We start from the raw sequence: 22,742 nt of genomic DNA on the forward strand, positions 1-22,742 counted from the left end.
AACTAACATCATTCAACATAAAACATGTATAATTTTAAACATTAATTAATCATTTTTTACATGGATAGTAACAAATTACTTATATTATTAAGTATATTATAATTTATAAATGTATTTTTCAATTAAAGACCTACTTAGATTTTTACTTCAGTGCCTCAAGAGATGGTCTATAAAAAATCTTACTGGGAAAGAGTAGTGATTATAATATGTATAGTATCCCACCCCAAGGAATACTCCATGAACAGATAATTTTTTTTACTGTTTTATTATATTTAATGATATTGTTTGATATATTCTATCTATAATGTACCACTTTGACGTGTCTATTCAACGAACTTTTCTCTCTAAATCGACTGTGACATACAAAACATTCGTGCGGCTTCTCACCGGAATGCGATCTCATATGTTGCTGCAAATGATCTTTCCTTGAAAACATACTTTTGCAAACTTCACAATGAAAAGGTCTCTCGCCCGTATGTCGCCTCGCGTGTGTTCTCAAATTCCTCCTATCACTAAACCTTTTCTTACAAAAACTACATTCGTAAGGTTTTTCGCCGGTATGAGTCCTTAAATGTGCCTTTAAATTGGGAAGTCTGCCGAATGTTTTGTCGCAATATTCACATTTGAGGCTTTCCTTTCTTTCTGTTTCTCGTCGTTTCTCGCTGCTTTTACAGCGATTTTCTCGTTTTGATTTCCCGTTAGTAACGCCACCTGCACGTCAATCAGTGTATGAATAATGGATAATAAACAATCGTTATTTCAATGGAAAACTTCAAAAAAAATTTGCTAGAACAAGAATCAAAGATCTGGAGTAACCGGTGACCCTCATTAGAGAACACAAGAGTCCAACCAAACTATTAGAGATACCGATATACCGCTTTTACAAAAAATATTGAACTTGGTGGGCCGCTTCAATTGATATCAAAAATCGACGGCCTAAGGTATCTGATAAAGAACCCTCAGCTGTTCTCAGGTATATTAGGAATGTGGTAATACCCCCTTCTATTGGCGTATGTATGGCGGTGTCAAATAAGAATATCTAATAAAATAAATCAATAAGCCCACGTTTCTACGAAAAGAATTGAACTCCTACCAAAAACATTCTGCAAAAAAAAACTGGCCAAGTCTCGACGGAACTGCTTGTTTATCTCTGAAAACTGATAAAATCCAGACAAAGTCGTGACAAGTCTAAGTTATTCCTTACTGCAATTTCATTATTACTTTAGTTAATCTTGTGTAACTTTGCTGACTAACGTATAAAGAATGTTCAATGCTTACATATTTCATTTATTGACTTACCGCTTCAGAAAAAGATAAGTTATCACTTTCACATAGAGAAATTATCACTTTTATGAACCACAAGTTTTACAATTTTCTTTATCGACAATTTTATTTGTATTTTAATTTATAATGAATTAATAATTGTAAATATTTGTTAAAAAACTAAACAAAAACAACAATCGACTTAACGTCAACGTCGTGTCCCATCAAAATCTATTGCTAAACTGACATTTCGGCTAACAAGCTATCTTGACATAAACTGTATTTAAATGGCTTCTTCAATATTTTTTTAACCATTGACTTTTTAATTAAACCGGTCCGATATCTTTTAAATAAAATTATGAAAAAATATGAAATTAAAATACCTATAGATTGTTATTTACTCGTTACACATTTAAAATATAATAAAGAACTGTCTTACCGCTTGAATTTTTTGGAGGCGGTATATTCATATTGTTGGCTTCTTTCAGTTTCGACGTATCCGGTTTCTGAACAGCACCATCTATCGACAAAAATGTTAAATTACTAATATAAAGTAAGTTTATTTGTTTGTAACCTCTTTACGCGTTATCTACTTCTTGAAATTTCGCGTATAAATAATTAAAAGTCCTAAGAGACGGACATAGGTAAAAACATAGTTCTTATGGGATTTATAATAACCTAGTATATCTTTAGTAGGTAGGCTTACAAATTCGTACAGGCGAAGCTGCGGGTAAAATATAGTAATATTATAAATGCGAAAGTAACTCAGTCTCTCTGTTTATCTGTTACGTTTTGCGCCTTAACAACTGAACCAATATTGATCACTGGTTTAGGAGTAAAATCCCAACGCGATATGGTAGCAACCTGTCACTATTAGATCTTAATTCCATCATTTGACGGCCTCTGTGGCGCAGCGGCAGTGCGCTTGTCTGTGACGTGATACCGGTTTCCAATCCCGGCCAAGACATTATGAGAAATGAACTATTTCTGATTAGCCTCGGTCTTAGATGTTTATCTATATAAGTATTTATTATAATACAGTAGTATCTTTGAGTTAGTATCGCGCAACACGAACTCTCGAACTTACTTCGACGCTAACTCAATCTGTGTAATTTGTCCCGTATTTATTTATTTATTTATAAAGGGAGGGCAAGGGATATAAACTTAATTATATGTATGTAACCACATATCAAGTTACTCTGCATATAAAACTGTCTGTACACGGTAATAGAGGCCAATATGCAGTGAATTTAGATTGGTTGATATTATTATGCTGTTGACTGTACGTTATTTACTCACAAACTTTAGCATTTATAATATAAGTAGGATGTTACCATACCTCCACAATTATACTTCTTGATCAAAATTAAGGACAGAACTTAAAATCTTTGAGTTAGACTAAAGACTAATGGGCTAGCAACCTGTCACTATTTGAATGTTAATTCTATAATCAAGCCAAAGAGCTAGCCGTGGCCTGATGGTCTTTTCGAGACTGTTGGCTCTGTCTACCCCGCAAGGGATATAGACGATTATATGTTTATATGTAAAAGAGTAAAAAAACTTGGGATTCCTCTTGTAGGCGATGGGCCAGCGATCTGTCACTATTTGAATCTCACTTTCATCATAAAGCCATACAGTTGAACGTGCCCTAAGTCTTGAAAAGACTGTTTGCTCTGTTTACAAAATAATAATTGTGCCGTGTGGTTCCCGGTACCAATACAAAAAAGAATAGGACCACTCCACCTCTTTCCCATTGATGTCGTAAAAGGCGACTATGGGATAGGCTTACAATCTTGGGATTCTTTTTTAGGCGATGGGCTAGCAACCTATTCACTATTTGAATCTCAATTCTATCATTAAGCCAAACAGCTGAATGTGGCCTTTCAGTTTTTTCAAGACTGTTGGCTCTGTCTACCCCGTAATGGATATAGACGTGACCATATGTATGTATGTATGTACAAAGTAATATGTAGACCTGTACTCATATTACCTTCATCATCATCATCATTGATTGGTTCCATTTTCACATTCACACTGCATTGCTCCTCCGTCTTAACCTTGCATTGCTGCTCAACGCTGTAACTCTTCAATGGAATGTTGCATTGTGATTCAATTTCATATTCCACTTTTATTTCATTTACTGTCTTCATTTGTTGATTTTCTGTAAATAATTTCATATTATGAAAAACATATTTATATAGCCTGAAGAAACATTGAATGTATGAAGAGTATTAATGTTTATGAAGAGAAAAAAATATTCAGATAGTCTCTAGCTACTATTATATGTATAAGTCACACCTCTTTCCCAGAGGGGTAGTCTTATGCATACATGTGTATGTCTTCTTATACCTCCTGGTGTAAGTGACAGTTACATCCAGTTTCCAGGAAAGGTGCCTGGAGTTTGCCTTTATGACCATGATCCTGGAATGGGTGTGTCAGGTTTTTACATGAAGCGACTCCCATCTCACCTCCGCAACCTTTGCGGGAGAACCTTATCATCGAAAGAAATAAAAACATACATACAAACATACATACATACATAAAATCACGCCTCTTTCCCGGAGGGGTAGGCAGAGACTACCTCTTTCCACTTGCCACGATCTCTGCATACTTCTTTCGCTTCGTCCACATTCATAACTCTCTTCATACAAGCTCGGCGGTTTCGGGTACTTTTGACCTGACCCTTTACCAGGACGTCCTTAATTTGATCAAGATACGTTCGTCTAGGTCTTCCCACTCCGACCTTTCCCTCCACACTCTCCTTGTATATCTGCTTAGTCAACCTGCTTTCATTCATCCTCTCCACATGACCGAACCATCTTAACATACCCTTTTCTATTCCTGTAACTACATCTTCTTTCACATCACAACATTCCCTTATCACGCTGTTCCTTATCCTGTCACTCAATTTCACACCCATCATACTCCTTAACGCTCTCATTTCCACTGCATTTATTCTGCTTTCATGCTTCTTTTGCCATACCCAACTTTCACTCCCATACATTAATGTCGGGACCAACACGCCCCTGTGCACAGCCAGTCGAGCCTTTTTGGATAGTTTCTGACTGCTCATAAAGGCATGCAAAGCTCCATTCACCATGTTCCCCGCGTTCACTCTCCTTTCAATATCACTATCATACTTGCCATCTGATGTAAACTTTGATCCTAGATATACAAACTCTTTCACTTGCTCCACTTTTCTCCTCCAATCAAAATATTACATGCTGTCATTTCTTTCTCCATTTCAAAAACCAGTGTTTTAGTTTTACTTACGTTCACTTTCATTCCTTTCTCTTTTAAAGCTTCATGCATACAGTTTACCATCTCCTGTAACTCCTCCGCTGATGACGCCAGTATAACCTGATCGTCGGCATAGAGCAGACATTTGACGAGTAACTCATTCATCCTTAATCCACTTTTAGACTCTTTCAAATCTGTCAAACAGCTATCCATAAATAGGTTGAACAGCCACGGTGACGCAACACATCCTTGCCTAACACCTTTCTCAATCTTAAACCACTCAGTGTGCGCTCCGTTTATCCTGACACAAGCACTCGAATCCTCATATAAGGATTTCAGTGCTCGTATTAAGAGACTGCTCACCCCATGCATAGAAAGTGCTGACCACAATTCATTCCTCTCAACTCTGTCATAGGCCTTTTCCAGATCTACGAATGTGCAATAGACTTTTTGACTCTTGGCCAAAAACTTTTCGGCTATGCACCGCAAGGAAAAGACCTGATCAGTACATCCCATTCCCTTTCGAAATCCCGCTTGAGCATCCCTTATTTTGTCATCAGTTTCATTCCTGACTCTATTAATCAATACCTTAGCATACAATTTGCCGACGACGCTAAGCAGGCTTATACCACGATAATTTTTGCAGTCCAGCTGTGACCCTTTTCCTTTGTAAAGTGGCACGATAACAGCCTTACACCAATCTTTTGGTACTCGGCCGCTTCTCCAACACAAATTGAAAAGGCAGTACAACTGACTAGCTACTACGCCTTTTCCTGCTTTAAGCATCTCGACCGACACTCTATCACACCCAGCAGCCTTTCAGCAGCAGCACCAGCAGAAATAAAAACAGTCAAAAAATTTGTATAAACAAAAATCATCAGATGTAACTTATTACTAACCTTCAGAAATATCAGTCTCGGTCTTCACGAGAGTATGTAAATCTGGTTCGCATTTAATTTCGATATGACTAGCAGACGCCATGTTGAAAACTGACACAAGACCTAAAATTGCAAATCCAATCATGTTACTGTGGTACTGTATGGTTTCAGTCATTCCATATCTTTCCTATGGATGTCTTAAGAGGCAACTAAGGCAGTGGCTAATGAACTTGGGATTCTTGTAAGCTAACCTGTCCCTATTTGAAGAATGTGATTAGGGTATCACTGAGCCAGAACTTGTTATGACATTAGCATATTGTAGTTATTTTTGTGTATTTTGCTCAACATATACCTAATGTATGTTTCTACTTCATAATATGTAATTTTTTATGGGCAATAAAGATAATTTGTATTGTACTGTATTATCTGAATTATGTGATGTCACAATAAATTGCCTTTTGCAGCAAATTCTCTGTCACGAAATTTGCTTTTGGTTGCCTAGAAGAATTGAATAATGCAATAAGGCGGTCTTTTGTACATTATATGGTCACGTCTATATCCCTTGCAAGGTAGACAGAGCCAACAGTCTTAACAACACCTTAACATATAAACGTGTGTATTGAATACATTTGACCTTGTGATTTCTGGCATTTAAAGAATAAAAGCACTAGAACATATGACTAAGAGAATAAAACTAATAATCAAGCTCTAAACCGTAAATGGTCACTGAAATCAGGGGCCAATTATGTATGAAAACAAAGCTTTTCTATTTCTGCATGGTGGTCCGATGTAGATCTAAAAGCTCCTTCCCAGAGGACGTAACCGGGACTACAGTAAGCAGAATAAATATTTTTATGTTAAAATTTTGTGATAAACGTACGCTTTTCACATCGATAAGTCACAAAATAGCACCAGATGACAGTGGTTTCCTTATCGATTAATTAATTGATTACTTAAAACATTACGAAGATCTTTTAGGAAACTTTAATCATTTTCATTCAGAGTGTTCAAGAAAAGAAAACAAACTGTGAACATGGGTACTCGGCTTGACAGAGGCTCATTTGACGTTTAGTAACTGACATTTATGACAATCGAAGTCCGAAAACTTAGTAAAATATTATATACTGGCAAGATTAATACTCAAAATTGGCTAAAATGTAAAGAAAACTTTACTCTGTATAGTTTTAAGAGCTAAAATAAGCATATGAAGAAATTTAAAAGCCAAAACTAAGAAAAGTAAAAGAGAAAGTATACACGTATATTATATCTGAGGTTTCCTTCATAACTTCACTATACTTTTTAATGTTATGGCTCCATCGTTCAACAAAACGATTTAACCAATGACAAGTTTGAAAAATACACGATGATCCGACAAGTGACGGTATCGTTGATCCGTGTGTAATTCCTTCATAACCTTAAAAATAATAGTTCATCAATCAACTTCAAAAAATAATGAAATCTGATGTCATCATATCATGTGTCATACGTGGTGTCAGTACCTAACTAATATGTATCCAAACAAAACAAAACAATTCTTTAAATTAAGTAGTTTTATTTAAAAAAAAATTACACATATACTAGCGAGGAGAACATAAAAATTATCGTATATTCGGAAGAAGGATTTAACTCAGTTAATTTGCACGGACTACCATTTAAAAGTTTACTTTTACCAACCATCAATGTGACAAGATATAAGTTACCATGATCACAAGATCTTTGTAAGTTCAGAAGATTAATCTCATCAGTTTTGCTCAATGTACACCTTACTCAGCTTTATGACTGTATGTATGTACTTCCCAAAAAAGTGCTCACTCTTTACGACACTGATCAAATTACACCCGACAGAATTCAGACCTATGTAACTGCATAAATAAAGGGAGATCTTAACAATGATGCTGATCAAACAGCAGTGGCCGCTTTTGGTATAGATAAGTAGAAGAGAATATAAGAAAATTCAAAGCAGATATTATGTCATTGTGACCGTGTGAATGTGACATGGAATCCAAACAAAATATTTTGTTGAAAAGTGAGCGGCAATTTTATGAAGGTATTTTGATTACAATTCTTTTAGATTTTGTCTTATTATCCCAACTAATATAAATGCGAATGTGAGTTTATTTGTTTGTTTGTTAAATACAAACTAATGTAATTAATGCCCATAATAAATTACTCTGCCCACATTCCACAGTTTGACTGACAACAAAAAAAAACTGTATAATATTCAGTTGTGCATATAAATTTGCAGGTACCATAGAAGTAGAGAAATTTACATACATACCTCCATACAATGTGAAATGCGAGATGAATGCAGATATATCAAATGTATCTACCAAGACCGAACAAGGAGACCAGGCAGGTATTGATAGTAGTTCTTACTTTTGTGAATATAATATATACATTGCAGGGTAGACAGAAGATAAGACATAGCCAACAGTCTTGAAAAGGCTGATAGGCCACATTCAGTTGATTGATTTTTCCCGGCACCAATAATAAAAATAAAATCATCGTAAAAGGCGACTGAGGGATAGGCTTATTAACTTGGATTTTTCTTTATAGGTGATGGGCTAGCAACCTGTCACTATTTGAATCTCAATTCTATCATAAGGCCTAACAGCTGAACATTACCTATCAGGATGTGGACGTGATTATGTATGTATGTATATTTATTGTATTGTTGATGAAATTGGAATGAAATGTAGTTTAAAATTATTTTTACAGGTTGCCAACAGTGGCAGTGTGGGGTGGTCAAAGCAGAGTTTGAACCTAAGTCTGTGGATGTGAAAATAGAGCCGTTGGTGGAAAATTTCCAAGACGGTAAGAACAGCAACATTACAATCTTTTGTCACAGGATATTCTTACTACAGTTTTAGAGTCTTTGGGTTAAGAAAAAGCTATGCCCTGATTATTTTTCTTTTCAAAGACTAGCCAAATTTTTAAGAATAATTTAAAAGTATATGTGACAAATAAAATCCTTTGACAAAAAATAGTCATGTATAAACGAATGAATGAAATTAACCCTGCGAGATCTAATCCAACGTTGAATTATTAGTTACATAATATCCAATTGTAGGAATGTGCAGATTTCCTCACGATACTTCACCATCAGAGCATTAGTTTACTATCAACTAATTTGTGATACTCAACATAGTCAATGTTAATATAAGGGATTCAAATAGCCTTGTTGGGATTCGAATCTTGGTACCTTGTAACAGATAAGCTTTATGAGACAATTATACCTCAACCACTCTCTAATATAATTATATATACAAGACAAATTACGCAGATTGAGTTTGCCTCGAAGTAAGATGAGAACTTGTGTAACGAGATACTAACTCAATGATACTATATGTTATATTTTATAACCACGAAGCGCCTCTCGCCTGACCTCCACAAAAATTCCATATTCTTCTTGAATTTCAGATTCTCAACCAGCATCGTCTCGGGCGCAGAACGATACAGAACCATATCAGGAGACTAGTGATCCGTTGACCAGCTTTTTGTTGGAACGGCAGAGTAAACTGCTCGAGCCGACGCAAACGGCAGATGTAGAAGGTATTGTACAGTTAACAGCATATCAACTTATCCTTCAGTAACGAAAACACAACCGTGTTTTGGCATTGAGATTCGCCAGTATCGGGTTACTAGCCCATCGGCAAAAACAAGGATCTCAAGTTTGCCTTTTCCTTGATTGACTGACTGAGTTGGTTCTGTAGCTTTCTAATCCTTATCAATTCGATCATCGACACTCTGATAACTTACTACTTCAGTCTACTTAGTCTTCTTCAAGATTTGTGACTGAAAATTATAATATTTTTTTTGCAGGTACTCGACATGCACGGCAGTCTTCAAATATGAGTTTGGATGTTAACATGTTGAATACTGATTTGAACACAGCAGAGGATGTCTACAAAGTGACAGAGGTGGAAAAGGAATGGACAGACGGGGAGGGTAAGGTCTATTTAACTTTAATATCTATGATATACAACATTTTTATATTTAATGATTATACTGATGCAATTCTTCTGATCTTAAAAAATTAAACTCTTTATCACCATCCAAACAAAACTTCCAAAAACGACACGGAACATTTCGAGAAATGGTAGGTTAGGTTAGGTTGTTACTAAATGAAAGATTGAAATGATAAAATAAACCCAAGAAACAATAGTACATCAGTTCTGCTTGTTTCTAAAGAAATTTCTTTCAGCAGACCCGAGCCAGGAGACATGTTAGAAGTCTTAAAAGTAATCAAAACAAATTTTCTTCCATATAACAAATTTTCACACAGATGCCGCCTCACAAGATTGGGAAGCCGAGAAACGAGAACCAGATGAAGGGAACCAAAATACCAAGAAACAAGACTCCAATTACAACCCAAAATCAAAAGACCAGGGCATCGTGTGTTGTGTTTGCAAAAAATACATCACCCGCTCCAAAAACCTGAAACTACATATGCGCGTACACACTGGAGAAAGACCTTATGAATGCAAAATGTGCGGAAGCCGCTTCAGCAACTCTAGTATGTTACAAATTCACAAACGAACTCATACAGGTGAGAAACCTTACGAATGCGACGTGTGTCATAACAGGTTCGCAGTGAAATCTCATTTACAGAGACATTCAAAAACTCATACCGGGGAAAAGCCTTACGAATGTAATGTATGTCGAAGCAGGTTCACTAGCAACAGTAACCTACAGGGGCATTTGAAAACGCACACAGGCGAGAAACCGTTTCAATGCGACGTGTGTCAAAAAAGTTTCGCGAGAAACTCCGTGTTACAAAGGCATATAAGGACTCACACGGGTGAGAAACCGCACGAATGCAATCTGTGTGAGAAATCTTTCGCCGATAGAAATAAATTGCTTGTACATTTACGCACTCATACTGGTGAGAGACCTTATGAGTGTAGTATATGTCCGGCTAGGTTTAGCGATAATGGTAGGTTGAAAATACATATAAGAACTCATACAGGTGAGAAACCGTATGAGTGTACGTTTTGTCAACGCCCCTTCGCAGATAAGTCCAATTTGAGAAGTCATATGTTGAAACATAATGAGGGACATAGTTTTTTACGAGCTACTATGAGAAATTCTTGAAATCACGTATTAAAATTATCTTTCTCATGGCTAAGTCTTTGTGTATATGTCGCAAAGCGTGGGAGCATAAGTTGAACCAAAATGCGGCCACCCGTGGGACTTTTCTAAGTTACGCACATTAGTTTTGTTACTAACGGTAAGGGAAACTATTGTGTGATTTGATCGTATAGTGCATATCAAATAAGATATTTAGTGTTCTTAATACTAAAATCAATTTCAGCCCAATTCGTTATCTCTATACATTTGGTCTTGATTTTTTTAAATATAATGACTTAAGTTAATAAGTAATTTATTGTATGCGGGAATGAAACAACCACAACTTTCGAATATATTTAATATTGTTATATATAATATTCACAAGTATTTTTTATTAGCATTTGACTGCGACTTCTTTCGCGTGTAAGCCTAGTGTTTTCGCAATGACACTTTCGCATTTATGGTATAGATATAGGTTGAAATGAAACCGTGCCATCTCTTTCTCGCAATTCCGCGATAATGTTATCGTACGCAATAAATGTTAGTAAAGTTTATTTTTATTTTATTGTTAAGTCTGTTTTTATACAGCAAATACACGAGTTTAATTTAAGAATTATGTTTTAATGGAATATTGTTAATTAAAATTGTTACAGTATTTTGTTTTTTTTTTTCAATCTCAACCCCGTTTTCGTTTATTTAAAGCGAGTACGCCGCTTCACAAACGATTGTTAACTTTGAAAACTAAATAATAAACCTATTACCCCTCCGGGAATAAGGCCTGATTTTATGTATGTATGTATAATAAACCCAGTTTTACAAGCCAATTAAATTGCTTGTAATGTTAATGTTGCTAGTAATTTAATGCAGAACATTTGAAATTTTTTTTTTTTTAATTTGAAAAACTAACATTTTACTTACTTACTAAAATTTTACTAACTTTGTATTAGCTCTATTTTTCAAAAATGCCATGGGATCTTTAGTTTTTACCGGGATGAAAGTACTTACCCTATGCCCTTCTCCAGGCTCTAAATTCTATATACGTGATATTTCAACAAAATTAATTCATTATATAAGAAGTAACAAACAAACAAATAAACTTTCGCATTTATGATATTAGTAAATTTAGCCAAGCAGCTGAATTAGTCTTTACAAGACTGTTGGCCGAGTTAACCCCGCTGGGGATTAAGACGTCATTATAAACATATATTATTAGTTGGGATTTAAATTAAGGACGTCCTGGTAAAGGGTCAGGTCAAATGTACCCGAAACCGCCGAGCTTGCATGAAGAGAGTTATGAATGTGGATGAAGCGGAGGAAGTATGCAGAGATCGTGGCAAGTGGAAAGAGGTAGTCTCTGGCTACCCCTCCGGGAAAGAGGCGTGATTTTATGTATATATGTATGTATGTAGGTATATAAATTAAAAAAAAAAACAATTTTCAAAATAAGAACGTTTATTTAACAGAACACACAGGTTTAGTCCCGATCTTGTGCACAGACCTCATGTGCGTGGTGAGCGGGTAGGCCTGCGTGAACGCCGCCCCGCACACAGCACACACGAACGGCCGCTCGCCGGTGTGAGTTCTTATGTGGTTGTTTAGAATCCTGCGTTCCTGTCAATGAACAAATAATTAATTAATTAATAAATAAATAAATGTAGGTATGCAGAGATCGTGGCAAGTGGAAAGAGGTAGACTCTGCCTACCCCTCCGGGAAAGATGATGATGAAAGGGTGATTTTATGTATGTATGTATGTAATAAATAAATATATACGGGACAAATTAATTATTACAATTGTGCCGTGTGGTTCCCGGCACCAGTACAAAAAAGAATAAGACCACTCCATCTCTTTCCCATGGATGTCGTAAAAGGCGACTAAGGGATAGGCTAACTTGGGATTCTTTTTTAGGCGATGGGCTAGCAACCTGTCACTATTTGGATCTCAACTCTATCATAAAGCCAATCGGCTGAAAATGCCTAAACTTGGAAGCGAATCTGCGAAATGCTGGACATACTTAGTAGCTTGAAATACAGTTTTTTTTTAACCGGCCCTGTTGTTCTATCAATAAATAACTTTGATATTTTCCACACCTCTTCATCTCTTTCTAACAGACCTAATTTTAAAGTGACAGAAAAAGATAAGGGTTGATTTAAAAATATATTCTATGTTTGAGCGCGGATTTTTAATTTTGAAAACGGTTAAATACAGACTGGACTCTATTAATAATATCAGTAAGGGATTAAGAGTGTTACTTACAGAAAATCCTCTCCCGCAATGCGGGCAGAACTTGTTCTTTAGCGGCTTGATTTTATCGTGGAACGCCGCCTTGTGCCGCCGCAGTTGGTAATTGTTCAGGAAATACTGCCAACAAAACGATCATAACGTCATTTTTATTTTTTTTGTAGGTTAATTTCCACAAATTGACTTAGCCTCGAAGTTAGTTCGAGACTTGTGTTACGAGACACTAAATCATACATACATATGGTCACGTCTATATCCCTTGTGGGGTAGACAGAGCCAACGGTCTTGAAAAGACTGATAGGCCACGCTCAGCTATTTAGCTTAATGATAGAATTGAGATTCAAATAGTGACAGGTTGCTAGCCCATCGCCTAAAAAAAGAATCCCAAGTTTGTAAGCCTATCCCTTAGTCGCCTTTTACGACATCCATGAGAAAGAGATGGAGTGGTCCTACTCTTTTTTTTGTCCTGGTGCCGGGAACCACACGGCACTAAATCAACGATACTATATTTAGTAATAAATACTTATGTAGATAAACATCAAAGACACAGGTCTAGAATTTAGCCTTCTTCAGGTTCATTACTTACGATATTTCAAGTTATCTTCTGTTCTGTAATGGGCCGAAATTCTGTAAATGGCCGTTTAGAATCTTACGAATGGACACCCTTTAGTTTATAAATTTACCACGAGAGGGTGTAAACTGATAAATTTGCGAAAATTTTGGACACAAGATAATACAATTCTCTCGTTTAGAATCCTACGAATTAGTTTATAAATTTCTTAGGAAGTTTATAATTTTCATTAAATATAGAAGGTTTTTGTAATTTTCCAGCGACAATATAAAGTTCTCGTGTCACAATGTACGTTCCCGTACTCCTCCGAAACGGCTTGACCGATTCTCATGAAATTTTGTGAGCATATTGAGTAGGTCTGAGAATCGGCTAACATTTATTTTTCATACCCCTTAGTGCTAAGGGTTGTCCACGCTTAATATATTTTTCTAAATTTTTAGACATTTTTTAAATTAAATTTTTTTTGTTATGTCGCATTAAAAATACATACAACCCTAAATTTTTACCCTCTTATCACCAACCCTTATTTTTAATAACCATTTTAGTAATTCAATCATTGTTCATCACCGGTCGATAACTGATCAATCGTCATTTAATATTATTTATAAGGCAAAACAACGTTTGCCGGGTCAGCTAGTATATACTAGTATATACCTATCTTGATCAAATTAAGGACGTCCTGGTAAAGGGTCAGGTCAAAAGTACCCGAAACCGCCGAGCTTGTATGAAGACAGTTATGAATGTGGACGAAGCGAAGGAAGTATGCAGAGATCGTGGCAAGTGTAAAGAGGTAGTCTCTGCCTGCCCCTCCGGGAAAGAGGCGTGATTTTATGTATGTATGTATGTATACCTATATAGATTACTACGTACCTTAGCACACGCCTCGCAATAGAATTTAGTACGGCCTATATGTGCGTAGTTGTAATGATACTTCATATTCATTTTCTTATTGAACAACTTGTGGCATTCCGGGCACGGGTATCTGAAAACGAGATTGATAACAAACATCTGGAACTGGAAGAGATCCCTTCATGGGATAAGTCCGCCATTGCAAGTGATTTGTTTATTTTATAACTATGTACTATTTTCTTGTTACTGTGTAAATTTCTATGCAATAAAGATTATTACGAACAAACAAACATTTTTCTTCTTTAAAACTGCTATTCTATATTTCGCAAGAGCGTCGATGGCCAAACGGTAAAGGTGCCCGGCTAAAATGTGTAAGTAATGCGCGTGGACACAGGTTCACATTCTACCTCGGCCATGTACTAACGACTCATTAATGAATACATTAGTTTCAGTGCTAACAGAATCTTTTACGGCGAGGGAAACCTGTATGTCTATTCAAATATTAGTTAGGTTCTTCTGCAAAGGTTGCGAAGTTCAGATAAGAATGAACTGAATCACCCAATCCAAGATTATGGTTTGCAAGGCGCACCCTAGTTCAAATTCAAATTCAAATTCAAAATTTTTATTCATTATTATAGGATATTATTATATCGCTTAATAATTGTCGTATGGTTTAACAACTTGGTTGACGTCAAATAAATTACTTAAAAACTAAGTTTACTGCCGCTTCCAAGGCGTCAGTGCAGAAGAAGCGGTAACAAACTGCACTGCAGCATTTTCATCAACAACGTCAACTTCACAATATTAAATTATACTTAGAATAGAATGTGGACGGGAGAATACATTGTTCACGGGAGATTTATATATTTATGAGATTTAATATTGAAAAAAGAAAAATATATATATATATATTATGGATTGCCAATTTTAAAAAGATTTATGTACAGAGTGTACTGAAATTTTGATTTAAGTTCAAATTAAACTACAATTAATTACGAGGTTCCTGTGCCAAGCTCGAGCCAGATGTTTTTATCATTAAGGTAATCATCAGTCCTATAATAAGCCTTCCCACAAAGTACTTTCTTTACATACTCTTTGAATTTTCGGTAGGGCATATCAAGAACAGACTCCGGCAACCTATTATAAAATCGTATACAGTTCCCCATAAATGATTTACTGACTTTGCTAAGCCTATGAAACGGCATGACTAATTTATGTTTATTACGTAAATTTCTTCAGTTCTATCAGTTGTGGCACTAACTTTTTGAAAAAAAGAGGTATTTTTCCTAACATACATTATAAGATCAAAAATGTACTGGGACGTATGTTTATTTTCTTAAAGAGTTGTCTTAACGAGTCTCTTGGTCCTAAGCCGTAAATTGCGCGAACGGCCCTTTTCTGAATTATAAAAATAGTTTGTATATCAGCCGCGCTACCCCATAAAAGTAGTAGTCTCCTCTCCAGAGACGTTAGGTGGTACCAGGACTAAAGCCAGGAGGAAGAACATATACATGCACAAATATTGAACGTTCAATAGTGTGGTGGACAGCTCAAACGTCACACGACATCAACCAATCACAGCAAAGAATACGCCGCGCTTAATCAATAACAGCGAAGACTCTGTGGCGACATCACAAACGTCACACGCCAACAGCCAATCACAGCGCTCAGGCTAAATCGCGATATCAAAGGATCGGAGCATAAATACAACTTAAGACTCGTCTGTCGTGCGGTTCCCCGGGCATCATATCAGCCTGCAGGAAGATCTTCCCTTAAAGGCGGTCGAGTCCGAATCCCAGCTCCCGATAAAAATAGAATAGAATACTGCCGTGTGGTTCCCGGAACCAATACAAAAAAGAATAGGACCACTCCATCTCTTTCCCGTGGATGTCGTAAAAGGCGACTAAGGGATAGGCTTACACACTTGGGATTCTTTTTTAGGCGATGGGCTAGCAACCTGTCACTATTTGAGTCTCAATTCTATCATTAAGCCAAATGGCTGAACGTGGCCATTCAAGACTTGTTGGCTCTGTCTATCCCGCAAGGGACATAGACGTGACCATATGTATGTATGTAGTATACTCACTTCACATTACTTTTAGGTTTATGCTTGACACTCGTGTTCAGATGCATTTTATACGTAGGCACGTTGTCAAATTGAACGTTACATTCTACGCAGAATGCGTCTTCCGTTCGACTTTTAATATGTTTCTTTTGTATATGACTACGATGACTTCTTTTTGTTTTGAACGTGATATTGCATATCTTGCAAATGTGGGGCAGGTGTCTCACTCTGCAAAAGAGGGGTATAGTAATTCGTGTACGTGATGTCTGTAAGATAAAGTACGAGCTAAGCGAACTATTTTCTTTAAAGATTTTATTATTCAACTTGCGCTGACTGTATGTTAGGGTGGAATGGAACACAATTTAGAAATAGCTATTTTCAACCGAATAAGGTGAAATTTTATATACACGTTAAAAAGGAAAGAGTAACCTTCATCAAAATTGCAAGATCTTACCTCATATGCCGTTCCAATACACTCTTTTTTAAAGCCACCTTTCCACATATGTCGCATACAAACTCTATGTGTGTTTTGAAATGCGAGAGGATTTCGACTTTGCACCTAAAACAAAAAAAAAAAAAAATAATGTCTCCTGCTACATACATACATATAGTCACGTCTCTATCCCTTGCGGGCTAGACAGAGCCAACAGTCGCGAAAAGACTGACAGGCCACGTTCAGCTTTTCGGCACGGTAGGTATATCACGGCGGATTAGAATAGAATAGATTTATTTTCAAAATAGTATACAAGGTAGGTATCACTTATTGACGTCACATAACTTAAATCTAATTATAACTACTACCGCTTCCAAAGCGCATGTGTAGAAGAAGCGGCAGAACAAACTACACTGCAGCATTTTCATTCATTCATCATTTTCTAATTAATTTGACTCCCGGAACTTTTATTAAACAAGAAATTGAAACTTATCGTATATTAGGTATGATAAACTAGGCTAAGGCTAACTTAGGCTAAAAACAAAAACCTTTATAAACATAAACTACTTACCGGGATTCCAGAATAACACCGCGTGATGTTTTAGTCAGTACAAAAACTTTTTGAGGTTATTCAGACCATAATTAGAACATTAAGTGTATCAATGCCGAATCCCGGAATTTTTGAGGTACAAAAGTACGTTCCATACTAACCCAACACCCCAACTTAAGGTAAATATGCATCCGAATATCCGATCTCTGATGATACATACATACATATAGTCACGTCTATATCCCTTGCGGGGTAGACAGAACCAATAGTCCCGAAAAGACTGAATGGCCACATTCAGCTGCTCGGCTTAATGATGGAATTGAGATCAAAATAGTGACAGGTTGCTAGCTCATCGCCTAAAAGAAGAATCCCAAGTTTATAAGCCTATCCCTTAGTCGCCTTTTACGACATCCATGGGAAAGAGATGGAGTGGTCCTATTCTTTTTTTTGTACTGGTGCCGGGAACCACACGGCACCTGATGCTAATACTGTAGTATACTCACTGGAAATGTCTGCCGCAATATCTGCATTCATACGCTCTATCGTGTTCATGTCTCACGTGTCTCTGAACATATTGCTTCCTTAAGAACTCTTCGTTGCATATTTTACACACATATTTGTACAAGTGCGTACTACAGTGTTTCACCAGATAGTTCTTCGCGTCAAATCTTTGGTGACAGGTGTCACATTCATATTTTTTGTTGAACTAAAAATAATAAAACATAAATTTTTTAAATAATTACCTATACTAATATAACAAAGCTGAAGAGTTTGTTTGTTTGAACGCGCTAATCATAGGAACTACTGGTTCGAATTGCAAAAAATATTTTTGTGTTGAGTCGACCATTTATCGAGGAAGGCTTTAGGCTATATAACATCACGCTGCAACTTTTAGGAGCGGAGAAATAATGGAAAATGTGAAAAAAAAAGGGGAAAATTATTCATCCTTGAGGGCTTCAATGATGCCCAAAATAACTATTCCGAACGCGGACGAAGTCGCTGGCGCAACTAATACATACATATAGCCACGTATATACTACACTATATCCCTCGCGGGGTGGACAGAGCCTAGCTGTATCGAAAAGACTGAAAGGTTCAGCTGTATGGCTTAATGATGGAACAGAAATTCAAAGTGATAGGTTGTTAAATCATCGCCTACAAAATAAGCCTATCCCTAAGTCGCCTTTTACGACATTCGTGGGAAAGATATGGACTGATTCTATTCTAACTAAAGTGCCGAGAACCACAATTATAATTTATAATAATAATAATTTTATAATTAACAATATTTTTTTCATTATATGACAGAGAAAGAGTCATATAAGTATTTTATTTAAGTACTATGACTTTTCTCTCTCCACTTGGACCAGTTTTATGGCTTCCTCAGCCTTCATTGGTTCGAATATCATGTTTTGTGACGTCCAGCCAGGATTATTCACACTAAATATAAACAAAGACTATGGCAAAACCAACAAGTGCCGGTTAGTGTTGCCATATAAAAAATTTAATTACTGGCTAAAATTTTCATATACATATTTTGTTAACAGGAGTAATATCTTATGCTTGTTCTCCAACGAGTGTCCGATAAATGAAGCCTACGTAAAAATACCAACTTACAATTCGCGAATCAGACAGATGTACAGATTCATCTAGACCAAAGTGTCCCAAAGTATTTTTCAGTGAATTATGTTTAGACAATAACTTACATAATAAGATACAGAATGATTTAAAAAAAAAAATTTTTTATACCACCGGGTAAAAAAGAGGGGTTTTGTCAGTTTGACTTGTCTCTCTGTCTGTGTGGTCATAGCTCACAAAAGAATAAAACGATTTGATCAAAGGTGATTTAAATGCGAGTGTTCTTAGTTTAACACCCAGTGCAAAAAAGAGAAGTCTTATAAGTAAAATTTGTGTAGAGCGTTTCTTTATTATCATAGTTACCAAAATAAACTTAAAGTGAAATAATTATGTGACCAACCTTATCATGACTTCTCAAATGTTGTAAATATGTATTCTTATTTGGATACCCAACAATGCATAACTCACACTTATACGTCATTTTCACATAATCCTTGGACAACCTCTGTTTCTCTCTAAGCAAATTTAACTCCGAGGACTCTACTGGCACTGTATCATACAAACCGTATATATTATCACCATTCTTGTATATAACTTTATACGGACGCCGGAAGTCTTTCCTCCTGCGTTTCTCTCTTCTTTTAACTTCTTTCTTTTTATTTTCTTCATTAAAATCATCCAAATTCAATAAGTCATCGTAATGATGATCACTTTCCTCAATTTCATCTTTGATATTATCAATGTTAGTTATGTTGGCATCGAATAAATTATTTAATATTTCTTGTTCTAAATCAACTTTCTCATCCTTAATTTCATTGTTAAGTTTCAGTTCTATTTCGCATTCGTTATTTTGTTCACATTTTAAGGCATAAGTCTCCTCTTTGATTGCATCAAAAGCTATATTTTCAACGGTAGCAGTGACAGGAGACTCTGTGCTTTTTTCACAGAAATAGAAATTAGTATCTTGGTTCAAAACTGATTGTAATGTTGACAGTCTAAAATTGTACTGAAATGTAAAATGATTTACTGTTAGTATTTATAAAGACTGACATGAATCCATGACTCTTATCTGAGTCATGAGCATATTTATGCTTATTCACAATTTTTTTTATTGTAGACAATGTGCAAATGTCGTCAATTTAGATTTAAGAAAGTTAAATAATTTTATAACCATTGGTAAGGAGAACAGGAAATAAACTTTTGATTATTTCATAAAGTAAGTTTCACACTTACTTCTCGAAGTGTGAAACTTACGTTCTCGGGTAGCCTCGGTTAACTCTCTGTCTCATCTGTGTGATTTGTCCTGTATACATTAATTTATTTATTACCTGTGTATTCCCATCCAGTGAATTTTCCAAATTTTGCAAGATATTCTGAGCTGTAAGTACTTTCTGTTGGAATTTTTCCACCTTTTGCAATAAATTGTGGCATTCCCAACATATTAGAAGATTCTGGAATAAGAAAATAAATTATTTATCAATATTAATCCATATAGTTCCATAAGTACAGTAAGTACTAATACTGAAATTATAATAATATAGTAGTTATAATTGGATTTTAGTGATGTGACGTCAATAAGTGATACCTTGTATCCAATTTTGAAAATAAATCTATTCTATGCTACCAAAGAGTCTACTGAACTTTAGGCTAGATGCTGATGCTCTTACGAGGGAAAGTGAGGGAAATAATAGTGAGAAAACTTCTGTATGAAACTGGTCTGGATAAATTGATTTTATTATGGGTTAGGTCCCTATGGTCGCATCATGTATTTTTTTTTATTTCTATGTGGAAAATGAAAATTTTATGTTACATCTTGCGCCAAGTAAAGATTTTTTTTTTCTTTCTTTCTCTGCTCAAACGGGAATCGCTTTAGTCCCTGGGCTCCTCATCAGGGACTTCAGCAACTGGGATTGACGCCAGAATGATGATGAACGTTAAAAACTTACCGCAGACTTATAAACTGGCTTTAACTTCCGACAGATTTTCGTAAATAAATATAAATATTTTCCCAATGGAGTAAGAGTCCTGCCTGTTGATAAACAAACTTTGCACATATCATTTATTCCTGATTTGGTGTACATTTTAATTTTATTTTAATAAAAAGAACTATTTTTGCAATCCACCGTAATATTAAAATAATATAGGTGTACTTGTTGACATTGACACTGATTAGAGAACTATCGATATCGATAGCATTTCAATAGTTAACCAACAGCTGGAAAGAAAAAAAACAAACAGTTATCGATAATATCAATAGCCGATTTGGCGCAATCAAATAACCTATTTAATTTATAGTTTATAGTAGTACAATAGATAGTATTGGCTCTGAATGTCAAGTACATTCGTAATTTTTTTATATATGGGGATAACCATTGAATAAATGTAACTATTGATATTACGAAACTACTGACAGATATCTGTGATGATATCGTAGCGGGTATTAGGTTAAGTTTAAAATTTGTTTTATAATTAATATTTAAAGTTTTTTATTATTTGTAGATTGTATCGTTTTTAAGTTTCTGCTGAGTCCGGCCCCTAGTATACGGTCCTGTCTCTTAATAGAATACCTAGCGCCCGGCTATTTTGAAATCGCGGAGTCTTCTATGAATTTCGTTGCGTTTTTGTTCGATAGTTTTTTGTTTCATTCACATTTTTCCATCGATTATTTTTTATGTTAGTGTATTGTATAAATAGCATCCAATATATATTTATTTTGTAAATCGTATTTTTCTTTACATAAAGTAAAGAAGCAAGTTGCTATAATATGAATACTTTTTATAAAAACTAAAAGAAGTAAAATGACAGACAATTGATTGAAATGAGTGAATAACATGTTTTTTAATTAAAATTACAATATTGTTTTTATGTAATATTTCAAAGAATACCTATCGGTACCATCGACAGTCAAATGGTCATTCAATATCACTGATTATCTGAGGTCAATTCAATTCAAAATCTTTACAGCATATTATAAAATACATCAGTAGGCTATTTGACTGTATTAAAAATATACATTTCTTTTATGTCATCAATCTTAATATTATTTTTTTGGAGCGATTTGTAATAACACGAGATAAAAATATTGCATTATTTAAACAAAATCCGTCTCAGAAAATTAGGTTTTTATATGCAGCTGTCACGTGACTAAAACGAACGTGATTGGCTATTTCTATTATGACGTCAATTATCCATAAACAGACTGTGGATCGTACCGTTCCTTAGCGTTCGCTATTATTTTTCAAGATTTTATAAGTGTTTGATCGCTCAGGATTACTCAGATAACATAGGTATTTAATAATGGAAACCAATTCCGCGAAAGCTGACAGTCGAAACCTACCAAAAGTGGACGCAAAATGGTTGGAAGAAGAAATCTGGATTGTCTTCTTCAAAGACAATCCAGATTTCTATGCTGCCGAACTGAGGAATGTGAAAATATCAATGTAAGTATATCTTGGTAACCACTGATCTTAGATCATGATCTGAAACCACTTCTTGCGAATATTCAAACGACGGATTTGCATAGAAAAAAACAGTTTCGTAGGAGATTTTATTGTTGTATTAGTGCATTGAGGCACTGCTCAACATTTATAGGAACTCATTTTAATAATTTTCACACATATGACGTGGCACAAGTTAAATAAAACAAGAGAAAATCAAAACTTTTCGAAACACCAACAAGCTTTGTATGATATTTACACGAAATTTACGTCACTGCGTGCCATGGCCGCCATATTGCTAAAAGTCGCGTTTTGGCGGCATATTTGAATATTTCATTTTCTTTTTCGATTTTTTAATAAAATAGCTGTAGCAAAGGCAGAAAAGTATTTTTGTAGGACTCCTTATAAACAAATAAATACCCTAAGATAGTTTTTAGAACTTTGTCAAATAGCCTGTTGCATTACAGTTACTGCTTATTAATCTAAGCTTAAGCTAACTATCGATAGTCATACTATCGATAGTTTGGCAACACTATCTTTTAAGTTTTTTATTAAAATTTCTTTAAGT

General features: G+C 35.4%; 2 protein-coding genes and 1 long non-coding RNA gene across 3 annotated transcripts in view; 1 reads left to right on the top strand and 2 right to left on the bottom strand.

The window, feature by feature from the left end:
• Positions 1–89: 89 nt before the first annotated feature.
• Positions 90–22,742, bottom strand: part of LOC106141048 (zinc finger protein 184) — a 31,927-nt gene continuing 9,274 nt past the window's right edge. The window contains exons 7-19 of the mRNA XM_060952133.1: positions 20,684–20,828; positions 20,066–20,188; positions 19,138–19,743; positions 17,663–17,865; positions 16,631–16,735; positions 16,198–16,404; positions 14,133–14,244; positions 12,707–12,811; positions 11,909–12,062; positions 5,403–5,504; positions 3,223–3,424; positions 1,703–1,806; positions 90–711 (exon numbers count right to left, since the gene is read on the bottom strand). Of these exons, the coding sequence (XP_060808116.1) occupies positions 296–711; positions 1,703–1,806; positions 3,223–3,424; positions 5,403–5,504; positions 11,909–12,062; positions 12,707–12,811; positions 14,133–14,244; positions 16,198–16,404; positions 16,631–16,735; positions 17,663–17,865; positions 19,138–19,743; positions 20,066–20,188; positions 20,684–20,828 (2,584 nt within the window). The 3' untranslated portion in view covers positions 90–295. The remainder of the gene's footprint in view (positions 712–1,702; positions 1,807–3,222; positions 3,425–5,402; positions 5,505–11,908; positions 12,063–12,706; positions 12,812–14,132; positions 14,245–16,197; positions 16,405–16,630; positions 16,736–17,662; positions 17,866–19,137; positions 19,744–20,065; positions 20,189–20,683; positions 20,829–22,742) is intronic.
• On the bottom strand, positions 3,258–6,422 carry LOC132903689 (uncharacterized). The gene is made up of 3 exons (XR_009657468.1): positions 6,262–6,422; positions 5,403–5,504; positions 3,258–3,424 (listed from the first exon to the last, which is right to left on the bottom strand). It is a non-coding gene; the product is annotated as an uncharacterized LOC132903689 (long non-coding RNA).
• LOC106134377 (zinc finger protein 239-like) lies at positions 9,208–11,106 on the top strand. Its single transcript, XM_060952529.1, has 2 exons — positions 9,208–9,329; positions 9,667–11,106. The coding sequence occupies exons 1-2, from the start codon at positions 9,233–9,235 to the stop codon at positions 10,473–10,475; spliced, it is 906 nt and encodes a 301-aa protein (XP_060808512.1). The 5' UTR covers positions 9,208–9,232; the 3' UTR covers positions 10,476–11,106.

The sequence above is a fragment of the Amyelois transitella genome, chromosome 28 (assembly GCF_032362555.1).
Source record: "Amyelois transitella isolate CPQ chromosome 28, ilAmyTran1.1, whole genome shotgun sequence".
NCBI classification, from domain to species: Eukaryota; Metazoa; Arthropoda; class Insecta; order Lepidoptera; family Pyralidae; genus Amyelois; species Amyelois transitella.